General features: G+C 43.1%; 1 protein-coding gene across 2 annotated transcripts in view; it reads left to right on the top strand.

Annotated features, from left to right (window-relative positions):
• The first annotated feature begins 254 nt into the window (after window positions 1–254).
• LOC147727449 (alveolar macrophage chemotactic factor-like) overlaps window positions 255–15,700 on the top strand; it is a 28,323-nt gene continuing 12,877 nt past the window's right edge. Inside the window, exons 1-2 of one of the 2 annotated variants that reach the window (XM_086961520.1) lie at window positions 255–541; window positions 2,866–3,019. In XM_086961520.1, the coding sequence (XP_086817646.1) occupies window positions 475–541; window positions 2,866–3,019 (221 nt within the window). In that variant the 5' untranslated portion in view covers window positions 255–474. The remainder of the gene's footprint in view (window positions 542–2,865; window positions 3,020–15,700) is intronic. The other variant, XM_086961521.1, reaches the window with a different exon arrangement.

A 15,700-nucleotide genomic window follows, 5' to 3' on the forward strand; every position in this document is an offset into this window, starting at 1 on the left:
TCATGCATTAGATTTGCATCTATCTACATAGTGCTTATGACCCCTGGCGAGGCATTGAAGCACGCACAGGGTAGCCCTTACGGATACCCCACCCCTAAGAGTAGCAAACATGTTAACTTCCTGGTCCTGATAGAAGTCATCACATGTGCTAAATCACATCCAACTGCTTCTACCAACCAATCTAAACTGTTGACTCATGCAGAATGCTATTTGCTTCCTCCACGGATGCGCGCTAGTGTCAGCTGGGCCACGCCCATTCTGTCACTTACTAAGTTCCAGGTGACTCACTACCCGAGGCAGCGCAATTTCCTGCAGCCAGGTAACAGGGACAAGTCTGTTGGTTAATCATTCATGCCAACAAAACGTGACCTGGTTTCAGTATAAATAGACACATCTTGCCAGTCAGGCAAACACACCAGGCAGACTTTCCAATCTCCACCGGTGCAGGAGCAGAGAGGGGGCGCTCAGGCAGGCATGCTGGCCAAGCTGATCATTGGGCTTCTGGCGGTTGTGCTGATTGAAGGTCAAGATAAGTATGCAGGTAAGATGCATTTCTCCTAAATAATTTTTCAGTCCACAGTGGATGCCTATTGTATAGCATCTGCATTTATATAGCTGACAAGGCGCTCAATCTTTTCTGTGTATGAGCTGCACACTGCTTTGGGAGCGTCATGGCTGGAAGAATGTGTTTGCAGGGCACGAGTCAGGGGTACTCGCGGTGGACAGCGTCTCTCCACTTTTTTGCCAAGGGGGACGCCGTCCACCCTGCCAAGAAGTTGGGCCCAAGTAAGAAAGATTCTGAATTTGTCCGGTGTAATTTCCAAACACCGGGACACTTTCAGCAGGAACCCCTGCACGCTGTTGTCTGCTTTCGATCTGCAACGTGCAGGCTGGGATGTGGCTCTCTTATTTCTGATTCCTGCTGGGCCCATAACAAAGGCCGAATCTCAGGGGTCATCAGGCCTCCTTTTGTTGGGGTCTCCTGCCTGGCAGCAGTCAGGAGCCTCGCACCTGATTCAAATGCAGAAGAGGGGACACAAAGGCTCACAGCTTGTCAGCACTTCACACATACTGAAGAGAGGCAGCTTTTCACTTTCTTCATGCTCTGTTTAGGAGATATGCATTCTGTAAGAATGTCAGATGTGTTGATCTTTCCCACAAAATAAATAGCATTTATATAGCGCTTACTACCCCTGAGGAGGCGTTGTAATAATTTAAATATCACTATTTCTTTTAAAGCACTATGGCTAGAGAAAGCTTAACGCTGACAAAAGGTAACATTGGTTTATGTGAAGCGTACAAAAGTGTGAATCTTCTGCCTAAATCAGGAGGGTTTGCAAGTGTACTCGAAATGTGCTCAAATGTACTCATGATACTCCTGCTAAACATATCTGTGAGGGTTTAAGATCTGATGTCACTTCTGGAACAAGCTGTGCTCTGTGCTTGTTTTGTGTCATGGCTCCTATGCGTAGGGAATAAGGGATAGGAGTTTTATATAACATGCCTTCGAATGTTTACCAGGTTTCTTCATCTGTTCAATGCCCAAGGTTATTAACAACATTAGGCTGGGCCACTGGAATTATGCGATGGTGAGGGCGCAGCAATTTTCACATAGTTAAAGGCTAGCCGCATAATCCGCCAGCTGCCGCATAATCTGCAGATTTTAACAAAAAAAGTTCTTCATAACTCAAACGGTTCAAAAGATAGTAAAAGCGCAGCAACACATGTTGCTGCACAGTGGAAGGCCCTTTGGAAAGGTTTACTGGTGTACTTTCTTTAGCGTATTGCTATTTGGGTTTTAAACTGGTATTATGACGTGGAAATAATGCCCAGATAGTGCAAACAAGTGTAAAAATGTCAAAATAATAAAGCAATGCAATCACAAAATGTGCTGCATAATGTGGCTCTCCCTTGCCGCATAATTTCAGGGACCCTGACTATAGGGAGACGCGTTTTCCATTTCTCTGTATGGTGGTTAATTTCTAGAGGTTAGTGATAACGTAGAGTATGCTTCAGCTTTAAATGCTGAGCAATTAACACCTACGGTGCTCATGACTAGCTCAGCTCGTCATGAGGCACAGTGGCGCTGTGCTCATGACGAGCTGAGCTCGTCATAACCGCCGCGGCGCTCCCAAGCGGGGATAATTACCCTGCTGTGTTGAGTGTTCTACGGAAACAGGCAGCTCGTCATGAGCACAGCACCACCGTGCTGCATGACGAGCCGAGCTCGTCATGAGCACTGCGGTGCCTCACGCGGCTCCCCTCCCCCTGAAGGGGTTAAAACAGACTTTGGTGAGTGCCACATGGCGAATTCTGACAGATCAAGGTGAAAAGGCACTGACTTGCACTTTACAATAAAAGATTAAAAATACACATTGATTAATGATCGATTAACAACACTGCCAATAAAAGCAACATTGGTACCAGAACATGCAAAGGAATGTTCGGATGGCGGTGGCCAATCAGCTCACTTCAAATAAGGGCAATAACAGTCAACAAAGACCTATTCTCAAGGGCAGAATCAGGAAATGTAACAATTTAAGGTTTAGTTTGTCCTGCTGTTTAGCTCTTCCTAAGATACTCGTTATGCCATGACAACACAACCCTACAAACAAACATTGCTTAGTATATAAAGTACAGAAAAGCAGAGAATTAATGTAAGCTTTTTAGAACTAAAATCTGAGCAGGACTGTTTTTTTAAAACCCAGAAGGCATGTTCTAGTAACATTAAGGGGGCATTTATTTTCTTTAGGCTAATTTCCAGTCTTCCTTGTTGAGAGGCATTTTGCCTTGTGAAGAAGAAAGTGAGTGGCAGACAATGTTCTCATGAGCAGTGTTGCTGTAACCCTGTATGGTTCATTTTAGAGCCGAAAGAGGAGCTCCCCATCAATGAATCCCTAGCGGATGAGAGGCTGCGCTGCCAGTGTGTCAAGAAAGAGTCCACCTTCATTCATCCTCGACAAATAACAACAGTGGAGGTCATCCAAAGTGGGACGCACTGCGCGCAACAGGAAGTGATGTAAGCAGCATCTCGATCTTCATGCTTTTACAAACCAATGTGTGACTCTGATTCAGGAAATGGTCAAACTCCACCATTCACAAGATAATCACAATTGACACACGTTAGTACTATCTGCACCTAGATATTTACATGTGGCTTGCTTTTTTAAAACACGCTGAGCCTACCATACACTGGTGGCTGTATTACACAAAGTGCCACTAGGGCGCAGATGTGCTTACACTATTTGACTTTGGTATAACAGAAAGGGCTGCACACGCTTGTCCGCCCCTTCTATAGTATGGAATGCACTGGTGCAAGTTCTGCATCCATGCGATTCCATGGCGGTGTGCTCTTAGTTGCATTATGGCATGGCCTTATTCAAACGCATGAGTTTGCGCCTGCACTGGGGAAAGCACTTTTTGGGTCCAGTAATATGAGTCTGACACAAAAACGGCCATCGTCACTCTTTGCATGGGCCACACCTGATGAACATGTGCTTAGAACAGACAAATATTGGCAAAGTCATTCAGTCTCGCCTATGCAAGAGTTATTGGCTTTGCCAATGTGTTTTAGCCGTGTTGTACACTAGTGTAGCTGCTGTTTATAATGGCTGAAGGTTTGTGGCATAGAGGAGAGTGCTGTGGAGTGAAGTGGTGTACAATGACATAGAATGGAGTGGAATGGAGTGGAGTGGTGTGCAGTAGAGTGGCATAGAGTGTTGTACAGTGAAATGTGATAGAGTAGTGTGTCATAGAGTGGAGTTTCGTAGAGTGGAGTGTCATACAGTGGAGTGTCATAGAGTGGAGTGTCATAGACTGGCATGTTGAGGTGTTTCGTAGAGTGGAGTGTCATAAAGTGGAGAGTCATTGAGTGGAATAGAGTGTGGTGCCATGGATTAGAGTGGAGTAGTGTGGAGTGAGGTGAGGTGGAGTGGTGTAGAGTGACATAAAATGTTTTAGAGTGGAGTGGCATAACATGGAGTGGCGTAGAGTGGAGGGGCATAGGGTAGAGGTGGGGTGGAGTGGAGTAGAGTGTGGTAGGGGCATAGGGTAGAGGGGTGTAGAGTGGTGTAGAGTGAAGTAGAGTGGCGTAAAGTGGAGTGGCGTATAGTGAAGTAGAGCGGCTTAGAGTTGAGTAGAGTGTCATGGATTGGTGTGAAGTGGTGTAGAGTGCTGTAGAGTTGCGTGTGGAGTAGCATACAGTGGTGAAGAGTGGTGTACCATGGCGTAGAGTGGAGTGTCACAAAGTGTTGCGGAAGGTCGTAGAGTGGAGGGTCATTAAGTGGAGGGTCATTAGGTGGAGGGTTGTACAGTGGACAGGTATAGAGTGGAGGGGCATAGAGTAGAGGGGCATAGAGTGGAGGAGCATAGCATGGAGTGGAGAGGAGGTGAGTGAAGTACTGCAAAGTGGAGTGTCATAGAGTGGAGGGGAGTAACGTTTTCTGGCATAGAGTGGCATAGAGTGAAGGGGGTAGGGTGTTATAGAGTGGAGTGATGTAGAATGGAAGGGTCTAGAGTGGCATAGCATAAAGTGGAGTAAAGTGCCATAGAGTGGAAGAAAGTGTTGTAGAGCGCAGTATAGTAGAGTGCTTTGGAGTGGAGTGGTATGTCACAGAGTGGAGTGGTGATAAGTGTCATAGAGTGGAGTGGCATAGGGTGGAGTAGAATAGAGTGGAGTAAAGTGGCATAGAGTGTCATATATTGGAGTGGCGTAGAGTGGCATTAAGTGTCATAGAGAATCATAGTGTGGAGTATTGTGGAGTAGAGAGCCGGAGAGTAGAGTGTCATAGAATGGAGTATAGTGGCATTGAGTCAAGTGGTATAGAGGGCCTAGAGTGTCATAGAGTGGCCCTAGAGTGGAGTGACATGGAGGGGTGTAGTGTGGAGTAGAGTGGCGAAGATTGAAGTGTCTTAGAGTGGAGTGGAGTGTAATGACGTGGTGTAGTAGAGTACAGAGGTTTAGAGTGGAGGGTGTAGAGTGGAAGGTCGTAGAGAGGAGGGGTGTGGAGTAGAAGGGAGTTGAGTGCCGCAGAGGAGTGAAATGGCGTAGAGTGGCACAGAGTGGGGTAGAGTGGCATTGAATGGAGTGGCATCAAGTGGACTAGAGTGAGTGGAGTAGAGTGTCATTGAGTGGTGATGTAGAGTGAAGGGGCATAAAGTGGCATAGCATAGAGTGGAGTATTGTGTCATAGAGTGGAATGCCATAGAGGGGAGTGGAGTGCTGTAGGATGGAGTGGTGTAGTACAGAGAGGAGTAAAGTGTCATAGAGAGGAGTGTCATGGCATGGAGTAACGTGTCATAGAGTGGAGTAATGTAGAGTGAAGGGGTATAAAGTGACATTGCATAGAGTGGAGTAAGTGTCATGGAGTGGAGTGCCATTGAGTAGAGTAGACTGTTGTAGAGTGTAGGAGAGTGGAGTGGAGTAGTGTAGAGTGGAGTAAATTGTAATACAGTGTAGTGGCGTGTAGTGGAGTAAAGTGTCATAGAGAAACGTTTAGAGTGGAGTAGCATAGAATGGCATAGAGTGTCTTAGAGTGTCATAGAGTGGAGTGTCGTGGAGTGGTGTAGAGTGCCATAGAGTGTAACAGAGTGGCGTGTTGTAGATTGGAGTGTCATACAGGGGAATAGCCTAGAGTGAAGTGGCATACAGATGGTAGAGTGGAGCAGCGTAGAGTGGCATAGATTGGAGCAAAGTGTCATAGAGTGGAGTATCTTGAATGGAGTGAAGTGGAGTGTCGTAGAGTGGAGTGGCTTAGAGTGCAGTAGAGTGGCCAACAGTGCCACAAAGTGGAGTAGAGTTAAATGGAGTAGAGTGGAGTGGCTTAGAGTGGAGTAGTGTGCTGTAGAGTGTTGTAGATTGAAATGGAGTAGAGTGTAGTATATTGCAGTATCATAGAGTGAAGAGGTATAGAGTGGAGTGGCGTAGAGTGGAGTGGTGTAGAGTGGCGTAGAGTGGAGTGGTGCAGAATGGAGCAGAGTGGTGTAGAGAGGAGTGGAGATGTGTGGAGAGGAGTAGTTTGGTGTAGAGTAGAGTAGAGTAGAGTGGTGTAGACTATAGTGGAGAGTGAGTACAGTGTCGTAGAGTGGAGTGGAGTGGCATAGAGTGCTGTGAAGTGTCGTAGAATGTAGTAGAGGGGCATAGCGTAAAGATCTGTAGAATGTCAAAGTGTATTTTGAAGCAAAGTATTGTAGAGTGGACTGGTGTAGACTGGAGTAGAGTGGAGTCGAGTTTCATAGAGTTAACTTGGCTAGAGTTGACTAGCGCAGAGTGAAGTATTCATGGTGTGGTAACACACTGCCATTACAGACAACACAATTTCAATTCAAATGACCATTACATTCACTCAGACATATAGTTTTACAGACAAAACTGTACACCACACAAATGACAATGTGTGGAAATGTTGTCACCAAGTGTATTGGTTTGTTTTGATCATATAAAAATATTTGTTTCTTCCACACCTCTGAATTACAAAAAAGTGATTCATTTGTGCTTTCCTAATTTTAATATAGTCTGACATATTTACACAGTTCATTTACAGACATTAACATTTTGCTGTGTGCTACAAAAAAATAACATCCTACATCCTCTCAACTCACATGGGTGCCCAGCAAGATTGTCACATAAATCCTCTCACTTTATCGTCATAGAAAGAAAATTAAACACCAAGCTCTCACAGAAGACATAGTCTGTCATTTGACCTCTGTCTTTGAAAGCACAGCAAATATGACAAGATAAGAAGAAAATCTAAAGGTCAGTTTACAGAAAGCGAACACGTGGGGAAGAATACAAGGAGCAATGGTGAACAGGCTATGAGCCACAGGAGGGTCACAAACCTGCTGGACTGTCCCCCAAAAAATAATGCCAAAAAATAGGAAGCAAGCAAATGTGAGTTACAAGCCACAACGTCAATGGAAAGCAATGGGTGGAATGCATTCCCAGGGAAGCTTTCAGATTCTCCACAAGATGTCTGTGCCAACCATGCTCACCCTAAAAATGCCTGTGCTCTGGATTAGGGAAATCCTACACAAGGAATCTCAAGTCAACAAGATGCACAAGACTTAAGATGCACAGAAAGGCAAAACGCTTACCATTAGGCACAAATAACTTTTGCACCATTTAATGTTGCTGCAAAAACATTAAAAAAATGCATTTTGCTTTTGTTTGATTTACTGCAGTTTTATGCACATTGTTTATATAGGCCAAGGCGGATGTATCATCAAAAAACAACAGGTGACCAAGGGTATTGAATAATCTCATTATTAATAAGGCTGTCATCTAATTATTCTGTTGGATGAGTTTAGATACAACTTGTCATAGAGATAGTCAATGCTAGCATTGTGTGTTCTTCCCAGGTGGGTCTGTTTTCCATGCAGCGTTTTTTGTTATTCTCACACGAATTGGCAGCAAATCTTTCTGTCCCAAAAGAGAAAAACCTAAGTTGCATGTGTAGCTGCATGGACTAATGTTCGTGTATTATGGCATTCAGCATCGATAAACTAAACGATTATGAATGCCTTATGAATACTTGTAAGACTCGCTAAAATTAACCCACCTTCCGACTTTCCAACACACCGAGTCGGAACAATAATAGTACGTCTCCCTTAACACCTTGGGACGATACTACGACTCACGCGACCACATAACGCGGTCACGTGTTAAGGTCAGGAATTACGAACACAAGCAGCGCGGTCCATTCGGCGTTTACACCAGGCCGCGGTGGAGTTCGGATAGGTATTCGGCGGGGAGTCGCCTGCAAAAATTTAAGTACCGACTTCCATACGAGAATCTATGACCTAGCGTTGCACTGCTAGTCCGATTCTTGTACTGAGACTTGATTATTTCACTTTAAGTGATTTGTCCCATTGGCTGTTTTTATATAGATATGCGGCGTGAAGATAACCCCTCACCGCGTTCGCCCATGAGGACATACATTGACGTTCCTCCTGTGAGTTTAGACGGAGACCTTCCTGTCTTCCCTTTGTTTTATCCAATCCTTGTCTACTGAGCCTTTATGAGACTCTACTTTTACGCTAATACCACAAAGTGCATCTCTAGCTTGTTGTTTTCTATTTAAATATTTCCACGCTGTTATTCTTGACAAACGGTTGGATGTTATGTTCAGCCACATGATTTTGGAGGCAGAATATAATTCACTCATTCATAGAATGCTGAACAGGTTGTAATGTTAGTTTATGTCAATCGCGACATTGGGAACAATGATTGGCTACCCCATTGACTCATTTTACCCTATTTCACCATACAGGTGTTTTTTAACTGGGTGAAGGGATTGAGTGGAGTTAATTGGTACTGCACCATATTAGTTGAGATCGTTTCATTCTAATTATGGAAACATTTCTCCCTACAGGTACCTGACTCCAGCAAAATTGCTGTAGTGGTCTTGAACGGCTTATAGCCGTAAGTATAATAAATACTAAATAAAAAAGGAAAAAAAAATTTTCTTTTTCTTTTCACACAAATTCCTCACGGCAGGGTGCACCTTAGGGCGTGTACACCACCGGAGGATCACATTATATGGTCCTGATGAAAGCAGTGCGACTTGGGCTCCAAAAAGCAGAAACATGTCGACCAATCTTTTTCACTATGGACTAGGGGTCTCTAATAACTAAGACTAACCCTATGGGTCCATCTATATCAGTTTTTAACCAGTGCAAACCGGACTATTAATAAAGTAGTAGAAAGTCACGCATTTGCACTTTTTATAATAAATTCTGTTTCACTTTTTTACACTCACCTAGCTCAATTTGGCCGGAATACACCCTCAACACACACAAGAACCAGCTCCGCTGTAAACAGGCGTTGAAGCACACTGGAAACACACTAGGGGCTCGATTCCATCCGGTAAAAAAATCCACCGTACGATTCGTATTCGTAGCCCTTTCCGTACGAATCGTACCCGTCCGTCCGAGTCGCGTAGTACGATCCGCATTCCGTGAATCCGTCCGAATCGTCGCGATCCGTACGTATTGCAAGGCTGAGACTGTGAACCGTACGACCCGTACACACGCCGTACGACCCGACGAGTACGATCCGGACCCGGGAATCAGGACGCGATTCGTACGGTCCACGTCAGGTAAGGGCGATTCGTACGGAAAAGCGCACGATTACATACACCCCGTACAGCGCTTACCACCCATGATTTACATACACCCCGTACAGCGCGTACCCCCCCATGATTGCAGGGGTACGGCACGTACCCCTGCGATCATGGGGTGTACGAGCCGTACCCCATTGTACGATCGGTGTACGAGGCCTACTCCCATTGTACAATCGGTGTACGAGCCGTACCCCATGTACGATCGGTGTACGAGCCGTACCCCCATTGTACGATCGGTGTACGAGCCGTACCCCCATTGTACGATCGGTGTACGAGCTGTACCCCCATCGTACATGGGGTACGGCTCGTACACCGATCGTACAATGGGGGTACGGCTCGTACACCGAACGTACAATGGGGTACGGCTCGTACACCGATCGTACAATGGGGGTACGGCTCGTACACCGATCATACAATGGGGGTACGGCTCGTACACCGATCCTACAATGGGGGTATGGCTCGTACAACCCATGATCGCAGGGGTACGGTGCGTACCCCTGCGATCATGGGGGGTACGCACCGTACCCCGGGGGGCCGTTCCGTACCTGTTTCCGCACGAACTCTGCTTTTACGGCTGTTTTCAGCTCCCGTAGAAAAAGGCTCGTAGGGTGAGTACCCGACACGTATCGTACTTGCTGGGTCGTAAAAACCAGCCGCGAACCGTACAGATGTCCCGTACAGCAGGTTCCGAGGGAGAATCGTACGGAGATTAGAGTCGTACGGTGTCTTGTACGACTCGTACGGAGTACGGCTCCTGGTACGAATCGTACTTCGTCGTACGTACGGGGGACGTTGCAGGGTACGATTCGTACAGGAAAAACGCTCCAAACGGCTATTCGGAGCGGTTTTTCCCAAATCGGAATTGACCCCTAGGTCTTTCCAGTGGGAACCCAGTGATGAAGCATGTCACCACTAGGTTGGTGAGTGAGGGTTCTTAAATTATCTTGTATTGTCTCATCCCTCTGTTTTCCCTTTCTCCTCATATATTATTTTGGGGTTTTTTGCTATTTCTTCACTCTTCTGTTGTTTATTGTTAGCAAGGCGGATGTATGACATCACAACGCATGCTTTTACTCCGCATGCCATTACAACACAGTTTTTACAACGCAAGTCGTTACAACGACTTGCGTTGGGGGGCGCTGGATAGTGGAATAGTTTAATTTTCTATTCCAACTCCAGTCCCCGTGGATAGTAGGGAAGGTGTTGGATAGAAAATTAAACTATTCCCTATCCTACAGCGCCCTCCAGCGCAAGTCGTTGTAACGACTTGCGTTGTAATAGCTGCGTCGTATTGGTAGTGCGGAGTAAAAGTTGCGTTGTAAAGGATGATCCCCGGCCAAGGCTTGTAAAGGATTTTTCAAAAAGTACCAAAGGCTACTGCTGTTCAGAAATCCAGTGTATTTAACACGTGCACAGTTTCTTTTATGTACTTTTGCAAAACAGGCGTAATCTTTTCAGAACAATCAGAGTATTATGTAAATAAAACATTTATCTATATGGGCAGATGCAACAGTCTACTGTTACCTGCACACATAGGGGCCGATTCCGATGTTGGACGGACTCAGGTCCGTCCGACATCGGTCAGGAGCAGTAACCCACCGACCTGCTGTCGTGGGTTACGGCCCTGCTAATACGATGTGACTGAACAGGGTTCGGTCGCACTCGTATACTTCACAATGCAGGCATGCATTCAGAGCGGAATGCATGCCTGCATTTAGAAAAGCAGGGGTGCCGTTCATCCCTGCACCCTTTGGCCGGCATCCCAAGGCGCCTGTCACCGGGTGCAGGGATCCACAGAGGGGCACCATAGGTGCCCCCAGGCTGCCATTTGGCAGACTTGCACCCATGGGGGCCCTGCTGGGGGCCCCAAAGACAGATTCCGACTGCCTTTTTTTGCCTGACAGACCGGCACGAAAAGGCAGTGAAAAACTGCCATCGTACTCCCTCGGTCGTAAAGAGGTGACTGGGGGAATTCCAAAGGATTTCTGGATGGCATACGTGTACTCTGAGCACCTCTTAGGCCATCTGGAAATCCGAGTCAGATTCCATTCCGACCGAGCCCATCGGAATGGCTCGGTCGGAATGGAATCCGGCCGACCCTGACCGATTCGGTCGGAAGGGCTCCGAACTTGGTTCGGAGCCCTTCTGACCCGAATCGGAATCGGTCCCTTAATATTATACTGTTCGCCGATTGAGGGTATGGAATTAAATGCTTTCATAGCAGACTATTTTGGACATTTGGAGACTTTGCAAAAAAATCTGCAAATCACCTCCTGCAGAAAATGCAAGAATACACTTAGTGGGACATTTCTAGCACATAAGGTCTTTCTTTTCAATTTGAATGCGAGGGTTTTCACTTGATGTTGCTCTTAAAAATTGGAATTTTGCGTTTTCTGATAATTCTTGGCAGATCTAACCGGTCAATATTTATCAGGGGAAAAATGGGCAATGTTTACCAGAACATGGCAGTTTAGATGAAGTAAACACAAGAATCCGCCATTTCAAAGATAACAGGAGGGAAAATGAAAACAAACAAAAAAAGTTTCACAAGTTACCATGTAAAATTTATCAAAAACACAGCAAGATTCTCCGGAAATGCAGAAGTTTTGTACTTTCAACAACGTTTCACACAATGAATATGTCATTTAACAAAATGTTAAAACTCAAAATTTTCGGGTGTGAGGTAAATTGATCAGTGTCTCAAGTGGTTACATTTGCAAGGGAAGACTAATTTCAAAAGTAGATCGGAGGAAGAAAGGAAAATTAACGTTAAAAAGTCAAACTGCAATTTGAAATGACACATAATGAAATTTAAAGTTTGTTTAACACAAACTGCTTTATAAACATTATGTAACTAACTATCATTGCAAAGACTGCATTGTGCCATATTGCACAAACGTTAGGACAGCAATGACTGCTAAAATAAAAATGTCTAAAAAGAAGATGACTGTAATATCGCACATTATTGGGACTGGTATTAAAACAGTGATCGCTGTATGTTTTCACAGAAATTAATCACAAGACACAGAGAGCATAGCATTAGAATAAATACTGTCAAATTCACCGCAGAGTCTTCATTGCAAAAGTGAAATGTATACCACTGCTCCCAATACAAATTACACCACACTTATTCTCCCCTATATCTGGAAAAGAGCAAATACCTCTAAAGCCTCTATTGCCACATACAGAAATGTTCATGTAATGTGCTTCTTAAGTGACCAAATTAATCTTTCACAATCAAGGAATTATTTAAAGTGAATACATTGCAAAAGAAATTATGTTTTTGCATTTTTTTAAAGTCAGCAAATATACATATCAACTGTTTTAGGTGCTTAACTGCGAGGACCTATCTCACGTAGATTGTCAGTTAGCATATATGATGTAATTTAAAGAAAGGAACTAGGAGATAGTCAGACACACCTAGGCAGGAAGAGATGGCGGAAGCTGGTAGTTCCAGAGAGCAGAGCCAGAATATGCTCTCACCATGAGTAAGTAAAGGAACTTCTCAGAGCAGATGGGAATTTTGGATCACTGAAATAATATAGACTGCCAAAATATCGACCTGCAAAAATATCGTTGCCAAAATATCGACAGACAAAATATCGACTTTCTATCTACAAACAGGTAAGTACAAAAATATCGAGTACAAAATATCGTTAACAATAATATAGATGTAAAAAATATCGACTTTATTAAAAACAGTGTTAAATTAAATTAATAATAAATTTTAATTACTAAAATATACTTAAAAATACTTAAATTAAATTATAATAATTAAATAATAAATGAAAATAATAAAAATAATTTTTTACAATCTTATTTGTTGACCCTGAACCCTAAAATATACCCCTTTACCCAAAAACCCAAAACTGACCCTGAACCCTAAAAATACCCCTTTACCCAAAAACTAAAAACTGACCCTGAACCCTAAAAATGCCCCTTTACCCAAAAACTGAAAACTGACCTTGAACCCTAAAAATGCCCCTTTACCCAAAAAACTGAAAACTGACCCTGAACCCTAAAAATGCCCCTTTACCCAAAAACTGAAAACTGACCCTGAACCCTAAAAATGCCCCTTTACCCAAAAACTGAAAACTGACCCTGAACCCTAAAAATGCCCCTTTACCCAAAAACTGAAAACTGACCCTGAACCCTAAAAATGCCCCTTTACCCAAAAACTGAAAACTGACCCTGAACCCTAAAAATGCCCCTTTACCCAAAAACTAAAAACTGACCCTGAACCCTAAAAATACTCCTTTACCCAAAATGTATCAATATTATTTAATTACCAAATAATTATTAATTAACAATAACAATAAAGTAAATATATTAGCACATTAGCTGTAATTATTTTAATAATTAATATTATTTTTTCCCAATTAATTACTTAACAATAACACAAAATTATATATATTAAAATGTACTCTAACTAATGTAATTAACTAATTACAATTAATCAATTACCAATTAATTACTAAATCAAAATATGTACAACATTATATTAATTAATTAACTAATTATTATTAATTATCAATTAATTATTAATTATAAATATTTACAAACATATATTAATTAATTATTATTAAATTACTTCCCACCCTATTCCCCTATAAACCCACAACCCGCTACAGAATTACATAACGCAATTATTAAAAAAACAAAATCCATTTAATAAAATATTTTATAACATTAATACACACTTTTCACACATATTATTACATAAAAATACACTATAAAATATTATATATTATTAAAAATTCGATATTTTTGCTATCTATATTTTATACAGTCGATATTACTTCACTTACCTGAAAAACGATATTTTTGTAGTCGATATTATGTCCAGTCGATATTTTGTCCAGTCTATATTTAAAACTCGATATTATGTCCAGTCGATATTTTGGAGTCGATATTTTGTCTGTTCACCGGAAATTTTCTAGTGTTCTATGATCATTAGCCAACATCAGGTTGGTACCCACAAAGATCCTGACTCTGTTCTACCTATTGTCCTATGTTTAAGGGCTAAATGATTGCTCTGTGTTACCAGACAAGTTGGCACAGGTCAGGGCCGGCTTCAGCACTGGTGTCACCCGGTGCGACAGTCTTTTTTGGCGTCCCCCCACAGTGACCTTCTCTACAGAGTCCCTCACTACCACCTCCAACAGTGCCCCTCATAGCTCCAAAGCCTCTCTCTCACAAGAATTTAATTTGCTTTACAGCGCTACTCATACCGGTATAGGGTGTCAGAGCACTTTACATCACACACACATTATACAGAGACAATGAATCATACGGGTGCAAATCAGTCTATCCAAAATGCCACACAGGACAATGAGGATTACAAGGTGTAGAATCATGTCATCAACTTTCGTAGGAAATATATTTTAAGAGTGTTTTTTCTGGAGAAGCACAAACTCAGGATTTAAAATGTACCGCAGTGTTTGGGGATGGCTTTACTAAGAAAAATGTATTTCTACCCAAACTAACCCTTTTTAGCAACTTTAGGATAATGAAAGATTGGGAAAAAAACATAACATTCTAACCTATACCATAAAGTTTGCATGCAGCTTTTTGATGAAAGTTCATCGGTCACTTTATTGATATACTAGCAGCCCGTCCCGACCTTTTCCGGGTATGAATTGCTGCCGGCCAGTAGTATATTGTTTTGTAGGATTTCGTTTTGATAGCATTTCTTATCTGCGACATGCCTGTGAAACGCTCCGATTCACAGTGCACTGCTGACGCACTTAAGAGTGCGCGTTCAGTAGTGTGTGAACTCGAGTTTCCCTATTTTATTTTTCCTTGCAATATTATATAGCGCGAACTCGACAACATGGCATGAGCACAATTTACATTACAGAAGAACACATTCATTTGTGGTAGGCACGGGGAGGCAAAGCGACTTGCCTGGAATCACAGGATGTTGCGCTGATGCCGAGATTCGAACGTAGCTCCCCAGCTCTAAAGTTCGCAATTCTAGAACTTGTGGCGGGAGGTGTGTCTAAAAGTGTATGTCAGTGCTGGCCATCAATGAGAGAGACCTGTGCATTTTTCAAATGGGTGGTGAAAAAATATGAGTATGTTGCTGGAGATGTGGGCCGCGTGCCACCAATGTACTTACCGGGGATGGGTAAACACCCAGTATTCCGCAAATTTCTTTCCGCACACCAACACTCCGCATACTTTCATTACGAAAGTACCATTACTTCGCAATGCCATTATAACGCAAGGCATTACATTTTATATGCTTTTACCACACATTCATTTACAACGAAATTCGTTGTAAATGCATGAATGGTAAAAGCATGTTTTTTTTTATGTTTGGATAAGGTAAGTATGAGTATAGGGGTATATGTTTTGGGGTACGGAGGTATATGTTTTGGGGTGTTTGGGTATTTTACGGGTTGAGATATAGTTTTGGGTTATGGGTTACAGGGATGGATTTTGTGTTTAGGGATAGGTATGGGTTTTGGGGTACAGGGGTATTTTTAGGGTTCAGGGCTAGGTTTGGGTTTTGGGGTATAGGGGTATTTTAAGGGTTCGGGGCTAGGTTTGGGTTTTGGGGTACAGGGGTATTTTTA

The sequence above is a fragment of the Lissotriton vulgaris genome, chromosome 3_1, assembly GCF_964263255.1.
Source record: "Lissotriton vulgaris chromosome 3_1, aLisVul1.2, whole genome shotgun sequence".
In the NCBI taxonomy this organism is placed as follows: Eukaryota; Metazoa; Chordata; class Amphibia; order Caudata; family Salamandridae; genus Lissotriton; species Lissotriton vulgaris.